The 17,484-nt window shown below is 38.8% G+C and overlaps 1 protein-coding gene across 2 annotated transcripts in view; it reads left to right on the forward strand.

Moving 5' to 3' along the window:
• Nucleotides 1–11,089: 11,089 nt before the first annotated feature.
• Nucleotides 11,090–17,484, forward strand: part of ZNHIT6 (zinc finger HIT-type containing 6) — an 85,709-nt gene continuing 79,314 nt past the window's right edge. Inside the window, exons 1-4 of one of the 2 annotated variants that reach the window (XM_047084952.1) lie at nt 11,090–11,889; nt 13,020–13,085; nt 13,172–13,278; nt 13,363–13,448. In XM_047084952.1, coding sequence (XP_046940908.1) covers nt 11,228–11,889; nt 13,020–13,085; nt 13,172–13,278; nt 13,363–13,448 — 921 coding nt within the window. In that variant the 5' untranslated portion in view covers nt 11,090–11,227. The remainder of the gene's footprint in view (nt 11,890–13,019; nt 13,086–13,171; nt 13,279–13,362; nt 13,449–17,484) is intronic. The other variant, XM_047084953.1, reaches the window with a different exon arrangement.

Genomic DNA, 17,484 nt, shown 5'->3' on the forward strand with positions numbered 1-17,484 from the left:
TGCCCAGACACGGTATAAAAGATTCAGTTAAAATAATTTTTAATTGTTCCCAAATATTTCCTACACAATTCAGTATACCATAGAAAAATACTATAGTTTTTGTCTTCCTATAATGAAAAAATTAAAAAATTTGAACAAAACTTAATTACTAGATATCAAAATGTTTTTGGTTTCATAGTTGGAATTTAGAAATTAAAACAATCAGACTTTATTTAGTGGTGTTTTATAACTAAGTATTGTTCTGGCTGGTAAAACTTGCTGCCTTCTGGGTTCAGGTGTTTAAAAGAAAATAAATTTAAAATAAATACATAATAAAATTTTTTTTACAATTTTTTTTTCTAAAATCTTTTTAGAAAGCTATTCCACATACTTCTCTGCTACAAATAGTTATGCCTTCTGTATTAGGTCCTGGATTCCTCTAATAGTAATGACCCAATTGTTGGATCCTTCTAAAGGCTCATCAATTATGATTGAACCTCCTGAATCATGATTTATTTGTTTCATCCAAATAGTGCCTTTGCCAATAATAGATGCAGCCAATTCTTTGGAAACAAATCATCTGTGCTGTAATAATAGGCCCATACAAATCACAGTATGTCATGCTCCCCCACTATAGAATGATCATACCCAGAACTAACCTATGGTTTCTTCTCTGATCACCTACTTCTGTGTCCCAATCTTAGAACCCAAGCTGAGGAAATGAATCTGGCTCCTGATCACCTATGGAATAAAGAAATTCAAGGCCTTTTCTGAAGGCATAGAAGGCCACAGTGACTGGGCCTTTTATTACCTGTCATCCTGTTCACCTTCTTTATTCATCAGAGTCAATACATTCCAGCCATACCTAACTTATCTAATGTTCCCTGAAGACACTACATGTTTTCATTCCTGTGCCTGGTAAGTTCTCCTCCTTGTCCTCCTGGCCACCTCCTACTCTTTCTTCAAGTTAGTTTTCCTTGGGAAAACTTTCCTAACTTTCCCCATAAAGGAATGCATGCTGCTTCCCCTTTAGGTCATATTCTGTCTTCTACACTTGCTTCACTGGGGTTGTTATTGCTCTTCCCATGCCTGTCTCCCTTCACTAGATGGTGACCTCCCTAAAGGCAGTGTATAGATGTTAATGCTTATAATCACCCAGAATGGCACAGCGTATGATGCAAATAGGTGTTCACATCCTTGATGTCTTCATGTTTTATTGCATAATGTGAACCAGAGACTATGCTCTGAGTTGGCAATTCAAACTGAGCAAAAAAGCAAGGTCCCTGTGCTTGATGAGCTTACCATCTAGCAGAGAAACTGATGCTAAGCAAATGACAATATTCATGAATATATTATTACAATGTGAAACAAGTGCTTTGAAAGAAACACACACACACACACACACACACACATACACACACACAAACTGTGACTTAGGTCCAGCAGAGAGAAGAAGGAGCGCCTAATGAATGCTCCCTTAGGAAAGCCGGGCCTACTTTTGCTGGCTGAAGGATGGGTAATTAGAGATGAGGTTGAAGAGAAGATATGGGTCAGATTATGAGGGATCTTTGCAAGGCCATAATAAAGCTTTAGTTCTTTATCCTAAGAGCAAGTTAAACATTAAAGCATTTTGAGGAGTTAGCATCAAACTTATGATTTGCAAAGATGCTCAGGCTTGCAGGTTGAACAAAGAAGAGACACATATTTATTGACTGAATTAACAAATGAACTACCACACTTAGCTAATTCTTGAATATTTACATTATCTAAATCTCACCTAATTGGAATTTGAATTCTAACAACCTCTTCTAGTACAGCACTGTCCAATAGAAATACACGAGCCACACATGTAATTTAAAATATTCTAATAGCCACATTTAAAAAAGTAAAAAAAAAAATAAAACAGGTAAAATTAATTTTAATAATATAGTATACATAACCAATATATCTAAAATATTTTTATTGCAACATGTAGTCAATATAAAAACGTTATTGAGATATTTTAACATTTTTTTAATGTACTGAATCTTTGAAATCCAGTGAACATTTTATACTTACAGGAAATCTCAATTTGATTAACCACATTCCAAGTGCTCGTAGCCACTGTGGCTAGTGGCTCTCATGTTGGACAATGTAACTGTAATGCCTTCACCCACTGGTTCCCAAACATGACTACACATCGTAAGTATACACAGAGACAGTAGTTAAAAGACTTTCCAGCCAGTACTTAAAAAGGTACTCCATTTTGGGGCGCCTGGGTGGCGCAGTCGGTTAAGCGTCCGACTTCAGGCAGGTCACGATCTCGCGGTCTGTGAGTTCGAGCCCCGCGTCAGGCTCTGGGCTGATGGCTCAGAGCCTGGAGCCTGTTTCTGATTCTGTGTCTCCCTCTCTCTCTGCCCCTCCCCCGTTCATGCTCTGTCTCTCTCTGTCCCAAAAATAAATAAACGTTGAAAAAAAAATTAAAAAAAAAAAAAAGGTACTCCATTTTAAGTACCTCTACAGAAAGACCCAGAAATCTGTTGTTTATCAAGCACACCATATTTGATGCTGATACAACAGTCCATGGAAAAGTATGTGGGAATTGCTGCATTGCCTCAAAGTTGTGAATATAACGAAACCTTTGTGAATATAATGAAACATCTTACATCCTGGAAAAAACTGAGTAATATCATGGGAAGCCCATAAGAAGGGTGTTTGGGACACCTCTGAAGTCATTTCAGAAAGTTACTATCATCCCTATTTTTTAAAGTTCTATCTGAGAAATCCAGCTCCTGAAAAGATAGCAAATCAATAACACTATTATCTCCTAGAGTTCCCAAGTCTAATCCTGAAGATGTTATATAAGTGAGAGGGTGCTAATGAATCTTGGAGCCTCCTCAGAAATTCTGAGAAACCTGTAGAAGAGGAAAGTGAGTTGGGACCCTTTGCAGTGGGGAAAGAAAGGCCTAGAGTCATAGATGGACACTAATGGAGATGGAACAGGGGTAGAAGAAAGAGAGGAATAGTATCTCTGGGTGTGCTCTTGTCTACCCACATTACCCTAGGTGGATCACAGCCCACCCCAACTCGAGATGGGCATAACACAGCAGGGCCAGCTGAACACCTGCCAATGGAGGTGGCATAACATCAGGGAAGCTGATAACTATACGTACAGGTTGGGTTGCAACAGGTTCTCTTCCTTCTACCCCGGGTTCTGGGTAATACCACAGAACACAGTAGCTCTTGAGAGCAATGGCAAATGCAGGCGTACTGGGAGATGGACTGAGGGGCATATTCTCCTCATGGATGAACAGATTCTTTCTAATGGGGCCCTGGCTGTAACACCAGAAGCTTTCTACCCACTCTCCTCCTTACCCGCCACCTGGAAAAAAAATCAGGATCATAATCCAAGTCTCAGGATTTTGAGCCTCCCTTTCAAGTATGAATTACAGTTGAAGTTGCTGATATTCCCAAGTGAATATGAGATCACAGGGGAAAATATTAATGTATCTGAAGAGTATAATCCAAAATTTCTTAGAAAACTGGACAATTTGTACTAGCAGAGCAGAATTAATGGATTTTTTTTAAAGAAATTTGAATGAGTAATGTCCAAAGAGATAAGGGAGAATATTAGCAATATGAAGCAATAATAAGCTGGATAAACTGCTGTATACATTTTATACATATTTGTGAAAAATACAGTGATTGAAATGAACTTAGTGGATGGACTAAGATTGGATACGATCAAATAACAAATCAGCAAGGTAGAAATTAGTTAGGGAACTCTCCCAGAAAGCATAAAGAACCCTGATAACAAAACCTGACAACATTACAAGAAGAGAGAGCTACAGACAAACATCTGTCATAAACATATATGAGATCTCCTAAATAAAATATCAGCTTGTCTTAAAAAAATTAAAAGACAATCTGACAATGACATTGTTAAGTGACATTAAATGAATGAGTGACATTCCATTTTCATGGACTGTAAGACACACACCATTGTTAAAATGCTAATCGTCTCCAACTGATCTACATAGTCCACCCAATCCCTGTCAAAATTCCAGCAAATTCTTATGTAGAAATTGATAAACTCATCCTGACATTTATATGGACATGCGAAATACCAACACATTTTAAAAAAACACCGACACATTTAAAAAATATATATTTTGGGGCGCCTGGGTGGCTCAGTCGGTTAAGCGTCCGACTTCGGCTCAGGTCACGATCTCGCGGTCCGTGAGTTCAAGCCCCGCCATAAGCCCAGAGCCTGGAGCCTGCTTCCGATTCTGTGTCTCCCTCTCTCTCTGCCCCTCCCCTGTTCATGCTCTGTCTCTCTCTGTCTCAAAAATAAATAAAAAACGTTTAAAAAAATTTTTTTTAAATATATATTTTGAGTATAGTGGGCACACAATGTTACATTAGTTTCAGGTGTACAACACGGGAATTCGACACTTCTATCTCTTATACAATCCTTACCAACACAATTTTGAAAAAGAACCAATGTAGGAGGACTTAATTACCCAGTTTTAAAACTAAACAAAAAATTGCAGTAGTCAAGGAAGTTTGTGGTATTGGTACAAAGATAGGCATATACATCAATGAAACAGAATAGAAAGTCCAGAAATAAATCCTTACATTTGTGGCCACCTATTTTTGACAAAATATCAAGGCAATTCAAAGGGGAAGGATGGCCTTTCCAACAAATGGTGCTTGGATCAGAAGAGAATTGCGAAAAATAAATCAATTAATTTGCACTATAAAAAAACTCAAAATGGATTATAAATCTAAAGGTAAGAGCTAAAACTATAAAGCTTTTATTTTTTTTTTTATTTTTTTTATTTTTTTTTTTTAATTTTTTTTTTTTCAAAGTTTATTTATTTTTGGGACAGAGAGAGACAGAGCATGAACGGGAGAGGGGCAGAGAGAGAGGGAGACACAGAATCGGAAACAGGCTCCAGGCTCTGAGCCATCAGCCCAGAGCCCGACGCGGGGCTCGAACTCACGGACCGCGAGATCGTGACCTGGCTGAAGTCGGACGCTTAACCGACTGCGCCACCCAGGCGCCCCAAAACTATAAAGCTTTTAAAAAATATAGGAGAAAATCTTTGGGATGTTGGGCAAGCCAAAAATTTATTAGTATGACACAAAAAGCAGAATTCATTTAAAGAATTGATAAACTAGACTCCATTAAAATGTAAAACTTATGCTCTTTTAAAAGACAAAATTAGGAAAATTAAAAACAAGCCATATACTGGCAGAATACATTTGCAAACCATACAAGGACTCGGTATTATCTATTGCCGTGTAGCAACTGCCCCGAAACTTAGCAGTTTAATACATTAAATATTTATTATGTCACACAATTTTCTGAATGTGAGGAATCGGCGCAACTGTTGGCCAGAGCTACAGCCATGTCAAGACTCGACTAGAACTAGAGAATCTGCTTCTGAGCTCACTCACATGGCTGTTAGCAGGCCTCAGTTCCTTGCTGGTTGTTGCTGGGGCTGCTGTAAGAATATCGGACAAACTGTATGGCTTAAATAACGGAAACTTACTTTTTTTTTTAATGTTTATTTTTGAGAGAGAGAGAGACAGACAGACAGAGACAGAGCACAAGAAGGGGAGGGGCAGAGACGGAGAGAGGGAGACACAGAATCGGAAACAAGCTCCAGGCTTCGAGCTGTCAGCACAGAGCCTGACACTGAGCTCAAACTCAAAAACTGAGATCATGACCTGTGTTGAAGTTGGACACTTAACCAACTGAGCCACCCAGGTGCCCCCAGAAACTTATTTTCTAATAGTACTGCAGGCTGGCAGTCCAGGATCAAGTGTTGGCGGTTTGGTTTCTTCTGAGGCCTGTCTTTGTAGATGACCTCCTTCTTGCTGTGTCTTCACATGGTCTTTTCTCTGTGTGCATATATCCCCGATCGTTTTGTGTCCAAATTTCCCCTTCTAGATATACACCAGTCATACTGAATTAGGTTCCACCTGAATGGCCTCAGTTTAAGTCAATCACCTTTCTAATGGACTTATCTCCAAATATAGACACACTTTGAGGTAATAGGAGTTAGGGTTTCAACATATGAAGTTTGGAGGGACACTTCACTTCACTGTTACATGAGCCCTCCTGGTAGGGCAATTCAGAACGTGATAGCTTGCTTTCCCCAGAGTGAAGTGGGAAAGAGAGCAATTGCCTGAAAGAGTAACCATAGCCATTTTTCAAACCTAGTCTCAGGAGCACCACAATATACTTCTGTATGCTGTCGGTAACACAGACCAATCCTGGATAATTTGGGAAAGTTTTATATCATTAAGGAATATCTTGGTAGCTATCTACCCAAGATTTTTATCCATAATATATGAAGAACTACTATAATTTGATAATAAAAAATAACTCAATTAAAAATAGGCAAAAGATTTCAATAAATATTTCACTAATCCAGACAGAGAAATGGCCAGTAAGCACATGAAAAAATGCTCAACATCATTAGTTATAAAAGAAATTCAAATTAAATTCATAGTGAGATACGACTATACAACTATAATCAAAAACACCAAGTGTCGGCAAAGATGGAGAGGAACTGGAACCCTCATACAATGTCAGTAGGAATGTAAAATGGCATAGCTATTTTGGAAAACAGTTTGACCATTTCTTAAAAATTAAACATAAGGGAGCCTGGGTGGCTCAGTTGGTTAAGTATCCAACTCTTGATTTTGGCTCAGGCCATGATCTCAAGGTTCATGAGCCCAAGCCCCACATCAGGCTCTGCACTGACAGTGTGGAACCTGCTTGGGATTCTCTGTCTCCCTCTCTCTCTGCCTCTCGCTCTCAAAAATAAATAAATAAACTTAAAAAAAATTAAACATAAACTTGCCATATGGCCTAGAAATTCCACTCCCAGGTATCTACTCAAGAGAAATGAGACTGTGTGTGTGTGTGTGTGTGTGTGTATACCAAACCTAGAAACAATCCAAATGCTCATCAATTGATGAATGAACAAAATGTGATATATCCATACAATGGAATATTATTCAGCAATAAAAAGGAATAAACTACTGGGGCACCTGAGTGGCTCAGTCAGTTGAGCGTCTGACTGTGGTTCAGGTCATGGTATCATGGATTGTGAGTTCAAGCCCCACATCAGGCTTGCTGCTGTCAGTGCAGAGCCCACTTCAGATCCTCTGTCCCTCTCTCTTTCTCTGCCCTTCTCCACTTGTGCTCTCTCAAAAATAAGTAAAACATTTTTAAAAAAGGAATAAAATACTGATACATGCTACAACATGGATGGACCTCAAAAACTTTATGCAAAATGAAAGAGGCCAGGCTCAAAAGACCACATGTTGTATTATTTCATATGAAATTTCCAGGAAGGGCAAATCTATGGGGAGGGAAAGTACATCAATGGTTGCCTGGAGCTGGAGAAGGGAACAGGGATTCACTGCAAATGGGAAAAAGGAAATTTGGGGTTGGGGGGGGCACATGGAAATGCTCTAAAACTGGATTTGGGTGATGGTTGCACAACTATAAAATTTAAAATTAAAATTATTGAATTGTATGTTTATAATAAGTGTATTTTATTTCATGTGAATTATACTTCAGAGAAGCTGTTAAAAAGATGCATATGATAAAACAATACTATGTATTTCACAAAGACATATGTATATATAGGGAGCCATATCAAATGTATAAGAGTGAGGGGCAGGGTAATGACAGTAGGGATGTACAAATAGTGACAATATTAAGGAGAGGGTTGTCACGCATGAGAAAAATATGCCAAGAACCAGGGATTTGATTACCTCAACTTTGTCCTCCGTGATCTGAAAGAGAAAACAATTAAACAAAGCTATCATCAGCAGGACTTCCAAAATTAATAGTAGGATGAAGAAAATAATACTCATATCTGTAGGATGCTTTACTGTTTACAAAGCTCTTGCACATACATTGTCTCATTTAATTCTCAAAAGCTCTGTGAAATAAGTATAAATATCTCTATTTCATAAATATATTCACTGAGACTTGGAATGGTCACATAGCTACTGGCAAAGGAGATTTAAACCCAGTGCTTTCCCCTACCTCCCTTAATTGGCTGATCCAATCAGATTTTTTCCCCCAGATATTTGTAATTAGACAAGAGTCTCCATGATTTTATGCACTGAGGATATACAAGTCTTGGAGTTGTGGAGTGGCTGTATTTTTTAGCAAGTTACATGGAGAAGAGAGACAATGTGCCTTCAAAGAAAGAAGAATGAAGCCAATTCAGTGACAAGAGGCCATGTGGCCACAGAGGCACACATTCACACCCTCGTAGCCATGGAGATGTGCCACCCAGACAGAGTGCAGTCCAGCTGTCAGCTCTAGCTGCAGAGAGGCCTCTTGCCCACGGTCATGCCCTTTCTGGGGCAGACTGTATCAGATGACTGAGTGGGGCAAGATATAAAGTATGAGGCAGTTCTGCCTGAAGTGGGCCACTCTAAAGAGAGATGCTTTCTCTGAGCTGCGCGTCAAGTTCACCAAGGCTTGTCAGACCTGTATCACAATTTGAATGCTTCCTCTGGCCAATTCTGCTTGCTCTCCTTTCTTTTCACCAGTATTGATTCCTAATAACTCCCATCGGCATTTGTTTCTGAAATGCCCAACCTGCAACACATCACAACGCATAGCCATACAAAATAAAACTCAGGCTTCCAGTCTTTCTGGTTCCTGCCTCTTGGGTGGACATAGCTGAAATTCCACTTGCTGGCCTTTATCTTAGGCTCTGACCAGAATGTTAATTTTCTGTTTCAGTGCTGCCACTAATAGCCACGTAATCTTGAGCAAATCATTTTATTTCTCTGACTCTTTGTTTTCTTACTTGTCCATGGAAGGGTCAGGAAAGGCCCTTCTAATCCTCCTTCTGCAGTCAGCCATACAGTTGACTACACAAAGTGTCTGCTGGGCCACTGAAATGATTTTAACCATCCTTAATATATACTTTTTCATGACACTTCAGTCACAGCTAAAAGGCTTTCCTAGAAAGCACTCCCAGGTTTCTGGCTGTTAAAATGAACGCAACTATGATTTTGGCAAAGGGCCAGTTCCCAAAGTGGTTAGGGGAGCTGCAAGGTGATGCCTGGCACAGAGGCAGGAAACAGAAGTGATAGTACAGCAAGAAGATATAATCCTAAAGTGAAGAAGCTGGGCTGGTCCCACTATTCCAGTGAGGTGGAAAAAGGAGGGAAAGGAGTTTGAGGAACTGGATAGGAATTCAGTGACAGTTCCATATAACTTCTGCCTCCCTTTCCTGTCTCCAGCCTTGCATACAATACCATGCTCTATACTCCAACAACCCAAAGTTCTCGCCTTCAGGACCACCCAAGTGTCACTTTTCCTTCAAACTACCGTTCAACAATACCACCACAATCTCTGATATTTCCATTAAAACTCCAGTCCCACAGCATTGATTGTTTAACTTAGGTAACTGATTAGCTGGGATGCTACTGAAGAGCCTTACTTGCGTAGTAATTTTTCCTCCAGTGACTGTGAAAAAAACACACAGATCATAAGAAGAACAAATGTAGGGACAAAAGTTTTAAAATCTTACAAAGTCTTTATGTGTCTGGTGTCTAATCTGTAGTTCCAGAACTTTCTTTGTGTTCTTAAATGGAAATCCAGATGGTTTTATTTTCTTGAGGATCAACACTCCTTTTTGTTGCTCCCATCTCACAAATCTTATCTTTAGCAAAAACCACAGGGATTCTTCCTGTCATTTCCGCTTTCCCCAGTGTAAATATGTAATCTAGTCTGAAAATGCAGTCAGGCTTTCTTTGACTCCATGGGCATCTAGCACCTCTAAGTATCTCTGAAAGAGACTATCCATATGATTCCTCTGGAAACTTCTTTCTCACTACCCATCAAGAATATTTTACTAAACTTTCCCAATTTTCTTCAGTGATCCTTCCAGCACTGCTTAATCCCTGGTGCCCCAACTAGGTTTCAAAATTATCTCCCTGCCTCCCTTCCTCTGCTCACCCAATCAAAATTCTCATTTCCTGACCAACTTGCCAATGAGTAATACAGCGAAATGCCCTGCATTGAGGAGGTAATACAAAGCAGCCTACAGGTGAGAAGTCATTTCTTTGAAGTCTCCTTATGCAGCAAGAAAACCATATCTCCTATGAAGTCTCCTTATACAATGAGAAAAACACCTCGCAGACATGATGTGATGATTCCTAATATACATAATAGTGTATGTAATAATAATAATTTTGAAAAGTAACTGTGGGTTTTGTTTTAGGATTTTATTTTTAAAGAATCTCTACACCCAATGTGGGATTTGAATTTACCACCCTGAGATCAATGGTCCCATGCTCCACTGACTGTGCCAGCCAGGCGCCCCTGTTTTTTGTTTTGTGTGTGTGTGTGTGTGTGTGTGTGTGTGTATTTTTTAGATCTGTTCTCAGGGATTGACCTTCTGGCCCAGTCTTTAAGTAGGGAGATATCTAGATCTAGATAGTCTTAAAGAGAAAATCCTGTAGGATTCTGGGAATGGGAAACTGGCTGTGTTGTGCACTGTTACAGAATTGAAGGAATAAAAGTTAATTTCTTCTTTCCTATCTGAAACCTCTCAGGATACCCTGTAACACTAGCCACCATATGTTGAGTTTATTTCAGTAACTATTAGCTTATTTCCACGCATGATTCCATTTAATCTTCACAATAATACTAAGATTTGTAATGCAGTCGTCTCCAGAGTACAGGTGAAGAATGAAGCTTGCAGAGGCGTGGCATTAGCTATTTTTTCCATTTTCATACAAGATTCATCCTTAATGCAGATCAGGGTGGGTCTTACCATCCCCAAACTGTCAGGGTTTTACACTGGTCTTCTCCGCCTGACACCCCTGCTCTGTACGGAAAAGTACGGCCTCGCACAGATGAGGGGGGCGGGGAAAGAGGGCGGAGGCTGCCTCCCCCCAGGGGATGGGTTTGGCGAAGCCCCGCCTCAGAAGAGGAATCATAGTGGGCGTGGCCTCACTCGGATTCTCTCTGAGGCTCTTGGCCCAACCGCCGCAGAGCCGTAAAGGGCTCTAAGAGTCGTGAAGTGGAGAGGCACGGAAGCGTTGCTTTACGACGATTCGGACGGAAGCGCCAGGCCGGCGTTTGCTGCTAGCGGCTTTCGGGCTCACACGTGGGTGGTTTTCGGTGTTCCGGCTCTCAATTCATTCCTTTTGGCGTGGACAAGCCTCATTGAAGGACAGAGCGGCCGCAAAGGCCAAGGGTCGTGAGCTGATGAATATTGCTGTTGAAAATGAAGAGACGTTGGGAGGAGGTCTGCAGAGTGGAGCGGAGGGGTCGCGGCTACGGCTCAAGTCCGGTAGGGAGAGAGTCGGGGGCACAGCCGAGACCGAGGCCGGCCGTGTAGAGGCGGGGAACGGATTGACAGGAATGGGGAAGACAGAGGATAGAGAAGGAACTGGGCAAAGGGTAGAGGAAATGCGAGTGGACCTAACGGTTGTGAAGCAAGAAGTTACGGACTGGTCAGAAATGGAAGAAGGGACGCTCGATGGCCGATGGGTAAAGCAGGAGGTAGAGGATGGACCTAAGGTGAAAGAGGAGAAACCAGGCACTTTGGAAGTGAAGCAAGAGATGAATAGTAGTTTTGTGGTAAAAGAAGAGAAGGTGAACGAAACAGATGTAAAGGAAGAGAAAGTGAAGGTGAAGGAAGAGGTAATGGACTGGCTAGATGTGAAGGAAGAGAAGAAAGCTACCATGGAGATAAAAGAGGAGGTGTTTGTTGGTCAGAACATAAAAAAGGAGGAAATGGTGGATGAAATGTGTGTAAAAGAAGAGAAGTATTTTCCAAAAGAAGAAGTGATGGATGATACAAAGATGAAAGAAGAACCTCACATAAATCCCCCAGTGGGCTTCAAGCGGAAACTGGCCATGTCCAGGTAGGACAGGGAGAAATTCATTGGGGGAAATGCTGTAGAGTCCTCCGTTGTCTAGATTGAAGGAAATCTAGCAGCCAGATGTAGAATAATGAAAAATAAATGCAGATTTTGGTCCCTGGAGCCTGCCTGTTGGTGGTGGAGGGAAGGGGGAACTGGGAAGGCAGGGTTTTGTCAGATGACAACAAATACAGTGAAAATACTTCAGGCTGTTAGTGTCCAGTGGACAGTGTAGCCAAGTTAGGAAGTGAAAATTCTGGGGACCAGAAAACCCTTGGGCCAGATTCTGGTTTGACTTAATACGCTCTTGACACACTATTATTCTTAAAGAGATGATAGAAATAAGGAAAAGTCCAATAAAACTAACAATGAAAAAGTGGAGAAGTTAAAATTAGATAAAAATGCACTTGAAGTCACTCAGTTGTCTAATTTATGGGTTCTATGAATATTTACTGCTTTTGATTTAATTTCCTTACAGTGTGTGATCATGTGACAGCATAGGAAATAAAATTGGGACCGTTAACTGTTAGAACACAGTGGGCCAAATAAAAATAACTAGTTTGGTTTTCAGTATCCCAAGATCCTAGAAGAGCAATTAAAGATAGATGATGGTTAATAGTATTTCTAGGTTATTTTAATCCTCATTCTAAGTTGGCTGTGGAGTTGAGAAGAAAAGATGCAGCTGACATTTTGTAAATTTGACTGGGTCTTATATTCTTTTTCTGGTGTGTGTGCCTTTAAGTGTCTAAATTCATGGATTGGACTTCTCATTAATGCGTGCACATACAATTGTTAGCAGATTGCCAGGAATTACAAGTTAAAACGTTAGTGAATGATACCATTCTCTGATTGCAGTAGAAAAAAGAAGTCAAAAGTGAGATTTTTTTTTTTAATTTAATACATCTTCTTGAATTACGTAGTACTGACAACATTGTAAATGTTATTTGGAGACCGTTTCTTAGAGGAGAATTTTCTAAGGATGTTAGACAGCTATCAAGTATTTTATCGGTTACTGGCATATACTTTATTCACTGACTACATGTCTGTAAATTGGTTGTGATGAGTAACTCACCATTTAAAGTTTATGAATAAATAAGTAGAATTAATATTAAGTTTCTCGTGGGCTTTTGTAGGTGTGAAACTTGTGGTACAGAAGAAGCAAAGTACAGATGTCCACGTTGTATGCGATATTCCTGCAGGTATATATGTAATTTCCTACCTTACTACCTCTCTCTATACCCTTCTTACCTCAGAGTATAAAAGTACCTCCTCTTTGTCTCTTCAGTTTGCCCTGTGTAAAGAAACACAAAGCAGAATTGACATGTAATGGAGTTCGAGATAAAACTGCATATGTTTCCATACAACAGTTTACTGAAATGAATCTGCTTAGTGGTAAGTCATCTTATGCATAGCAGATTGGTGATTCCTGGCCATTGCGTATGCCATTTGTTTATTTTTCTATTTTGAAATTTTTAGATTATCGATTTTTGGAAGATGTGGCAAGAACAGCAGACCACATTTCTAGAGATGCTTTCTTAAAAAGACCAATAAGCAATAAACATGTAAGTATTTCTTTTCATCCCTTACAGTTACAATTCCTTTTACTCAGTTAGATTCATTTTTAAACCTAATAAATGTATTAAGTGACTACTGTGATCCAGAGCTATTGCAGTTACTAGTGATACATCTGTGACCAGAACAAAGTTCTTCCCCTCATGGAGCTTGTAGTGTGGGGAGAGACAGATGAGGAGAGGCACAGCTATAATTTCAGATAGAGTTAAGTACCTGTGGAAGATAAAGCACAGGAAATTAAAGAAAATGAAAATGGTGTTTGTTGGGAGGAGATTGTGAAAGTATTTTCAATATAGAAGTCAGGAGAAGCTTCTCAAGAGATGACATTTAAGCAGTGATCTGAATAATGAGAAAGAGGCAGCCACGTGAACCTTTGGAGGAAGACTATCCAGGTAGTGATAAAAGCATAAGTAAAGACTGGCTTAGGGGGGGAGGTTGGTACATTTGATGATTAAAATGGGGACAGGGTGACTGAAACATAGTTGAGTGAAGGGGAGAATATTGAATATGAGGTTAGAGAAACTGGTAAGGGCTCCTAATACAGTCTAAGTGAAAATAGAAGCCATGGCAGTGTTTTGAGCACGTTTGCTTTTTCAAAGAGCATTCATGCTGCTGTCTGAAAAATGAGCATTAGTGGGCAAAAGTGGAAGATTGAAAGCAGGGAGTCCAGTTATAAAGTTATCACTGTGGTTGAGATGAGAAATGATGGTGGCTTGCATAATACTGTTAAATTATGGGGAAGTGACTAGATTCTAATTTTGAAGGAAAAACTAACAGGACTTGTTGTTTTAATACAATTAATTTTCATACCCTTTTATCCCTTTTTCATTCCTTCAGCAGTATGCAGAATTAAAGTTTACATGTTTGAAATACATTGCAACTGCCATTCTAGAAATTCTTTAATAGTGTTATTGAATCATGTCATGGAATTATGTTCCTTTTTCAAAGGCCATTTTGGCACTGGAGTTGCAGAATTTTATTGCTTTTAAAACACCTGATTTTATTGGTATTACTGTCCTGATACAGACTTGACATTTCACATATCTGAAAGGAAAATTATCATTCATCAGCATTTTTTCTCAAGAGTAATTAAGGGTAATTAAAATTCTGCTTAGGAGCACCTGGGTGGCTTGGTCTGTTAAGTGTCTGACTCTTGGTTTCTGCTCAGGTCATGATCTCATGGTTGGTGAGTTTGAGCACCATGTCGGGCTCCTAACAGGCAGTGTTGAGCCTGCTTGGGATTCTCTCCCTCTTTCTGGTCCATCCCTGCTTGTGTGCGCGTGTGCATACATTCTCTCAAAATAAGTGAACTTTAAAAAAAAGAACATAAAATTCTTCTTAAAAAATAAATTACTCTTTAAATTTTTTGTTTTTATCATGAAATCTTGCATACATATAAAAAAAGGATAAAATAGGAATACACTGTTCAATGAATAATCATAAAGTGGACATCCATTAACTACCACCCAGGTCTAGAATTAGAACATTATCAACTTCAAAAATGCCCTGCCACTCCCTTGTGCCATTCCCTGATCCATTTTTTTCTTCTGAATAGTTTTCTAGTTTATGACCATATTACAATTTATTTATCCATTCTATTGTTCATGGGCTCTGGGTTTTCTGTAATAACAACAAAAAAAAAACCTTAAAACTATGAACACTTTTGTTAATGAATTTTGGGTTATGTGCACACCTGTTTTTTCTAGGGTTTACGCCTGGGAGTGAAATTGTTTTATTGTGGGGTGTGCACATCTTCAGTTTTACTGGATGTAACCAAAACATTTTCCAAAGTGGTTATACCAGTTTAGACTCCCAATGGTGTCACATCCTCTCCAATACTTGATATGGTCAGGGTTTTAAAATTTTTGTAAATTTGATGGCTGTGTAATTTTACTGGGGTTTTTCACTTGCAGTTCTCTGATTCCTTATGAGATTGAGCATCTTTCAAATATTTTATTGGCCATTCGGATTTCCTCATGTGGAATTCCTGTTCAAGTCTCTTGCTCATCTTTTTATTGGTCACCTTTCTTTTTCTTACTGGTTTGTAGAGATTCCTTGTATTTCTTGGATGCCTGTTGGTGGTTGTATATGTTATAAATACTTTCTTCCATTCCCAGGCTTATTTTTCACTCTCTATAGTGTCTTTGATGAATAGATGGTCTTAATTTTTTAATATAGTCAAGTTTATTGTACATTTCCTTTATTGTTAGTAGTTTTATGTGTTTATAAAGAAACTCTTTTATACTTTGAATTTATGAATCTCTTCTTCCATAATTATTTTCTAAAAGCTTTATGTAAAGCATTGCATCTTGCATTTATGACTGTAAACTACCTGAAATTAATTTTTGTGTATCATGTGGAGATCCCATTTAATTTTCCATATGGATAATCCACTTTCTTAGCACCATTTATTGAAAAATTCATCCTTTCCCTACTGCTCTGTAGGACCTCCTTTGTCATATATCACACGTCCATACATGCTTGCGGCAGTTTCTGACCTATCTGTTCTATTCTGTTGGTCTACTTATCTATATACACCAATACTACACTCCTTTATTTGTAGTTTTTTTTTTTAATGTTTATTTATTTTGAGAGAGAGAAAGATGGAAAGAGCAAGCAGGGGAAGGGCAGAGAGAAAGCAGGAGAGAGAACCCCAAGCAGGCTCCTCGCTGTTAGCACAGAGCCCAACATGGGGCTCGATCTCACAAACTGTGAGATCATGACCTGATCTGAAATCAGGAGTCGGAGGCTTAACCGACTGGGCCCCCAGGCACCCCTCTTAATTGTAGTTTTTTACTGCAACTAATTATCTCATAGAGTATTTCCTATGACTTTGTTCATTTTTTAGAGTATGGCTATACTTTAGTATGGGTATGGCTGTTAGTAATTCTATAAAAATGTGAAGAATCAGCCTGTTGACTCTACAGTCCCCTAAATTCTCCTGGGAATTTTGATAGGGGTTGCATTTATTTTTATAGAGTAACTTGGGTAATTGGACTTCTTTACAGTATTAAATCTTGAAATCCTTCACTGTGTTGTATCTGCATTTACTTAATAGCTTTAATATCTCTGATTTTCTCAGTGGAAATCTTACACATTTTTTGTTAGGTTTATTCCTAGGCACTTTATTTTTTCATGCTTTTTTAAATAGCATTTTCTTTGTTTTTTTATCTCTTTGCTGGTATTTAAGAATGAGATTTTTGTTGTTACTTATTTTGTGTTATTATAATCTATGTTTTATAGTACTAAAATTTATCCCAGTGCCTTATCAATAGACACCTTGAGATTTTTCAATTATGTACATTTGTGAAGTTAATACATTTATTAAACATTTCATCACAATTTCTTTTTATCTTTCTGTCCTTATTCTTCTCTTTCTCTTGCCTTACTGCCTTATGTGAGGACTTCCCATTCAGTGTCAAGTACTAATGTTGGTAGTAGATATTTATGTTTTAAGCCCCAAGTCCACACAGTATGCAGTTAATCCCTTTGTCAATGAGTTGTGATAACACATGTGAAGTAGTATCTACTAGGCAAGCTCATCAGAGATTCACTGCCCAAGGTTTTTATGGGGGCTGGTCACATAAGCACCCTCTGCCTAGCAGGTGCCAAATTCCAGACTCCCAGAAGAAAAGGAAATCAAACCATATTGTTTTACAGACAATTCAGGCACAGTGAACCATACTTACTATTTTAGGAAAAGTTTTATGTTAGTTTAGGGAACCATTTACCAGTCATTCAAATTCCCACACACTAGCCTAAAGATAACCGTCTCAGGCCCGCTATGTTACCTCTTCTGTACATACTGTTTTGCAACTCCTGATCATAGAGGGGAAACTTCCACAATTGCACCATGACGTTTGCTCTTAAATTTTTTCTAGAAATAATTTGATGACTAGATTATGGAAATTCTAGTCCTAGTTTGTTACCAGATTTTATCATGAATGGTAGTTATATTTTATCAAATACTTTTTCTGTATTTGATTATTTCATTTGTGTTCTTTTAATCTATAATTTTCTAATAAT

This window comes from Lynx rufus, unplaced genomic scaffold (assembly GCF_022079265.1).
Source record: "Lynx rufus isolate CCGP_SWC_20201006 ecotype Redwood Valley unplaced genomic scaffold, mLynRuf1.p SCAF_2, whole genome shotgun sequence".
NCBI classification, from domain to species: domain Eukaryota; kingdom Metazoa; phylum Chordata; class Mammalia; order Carnivora; family Felidae; genus Lynx; species Lynx rufus.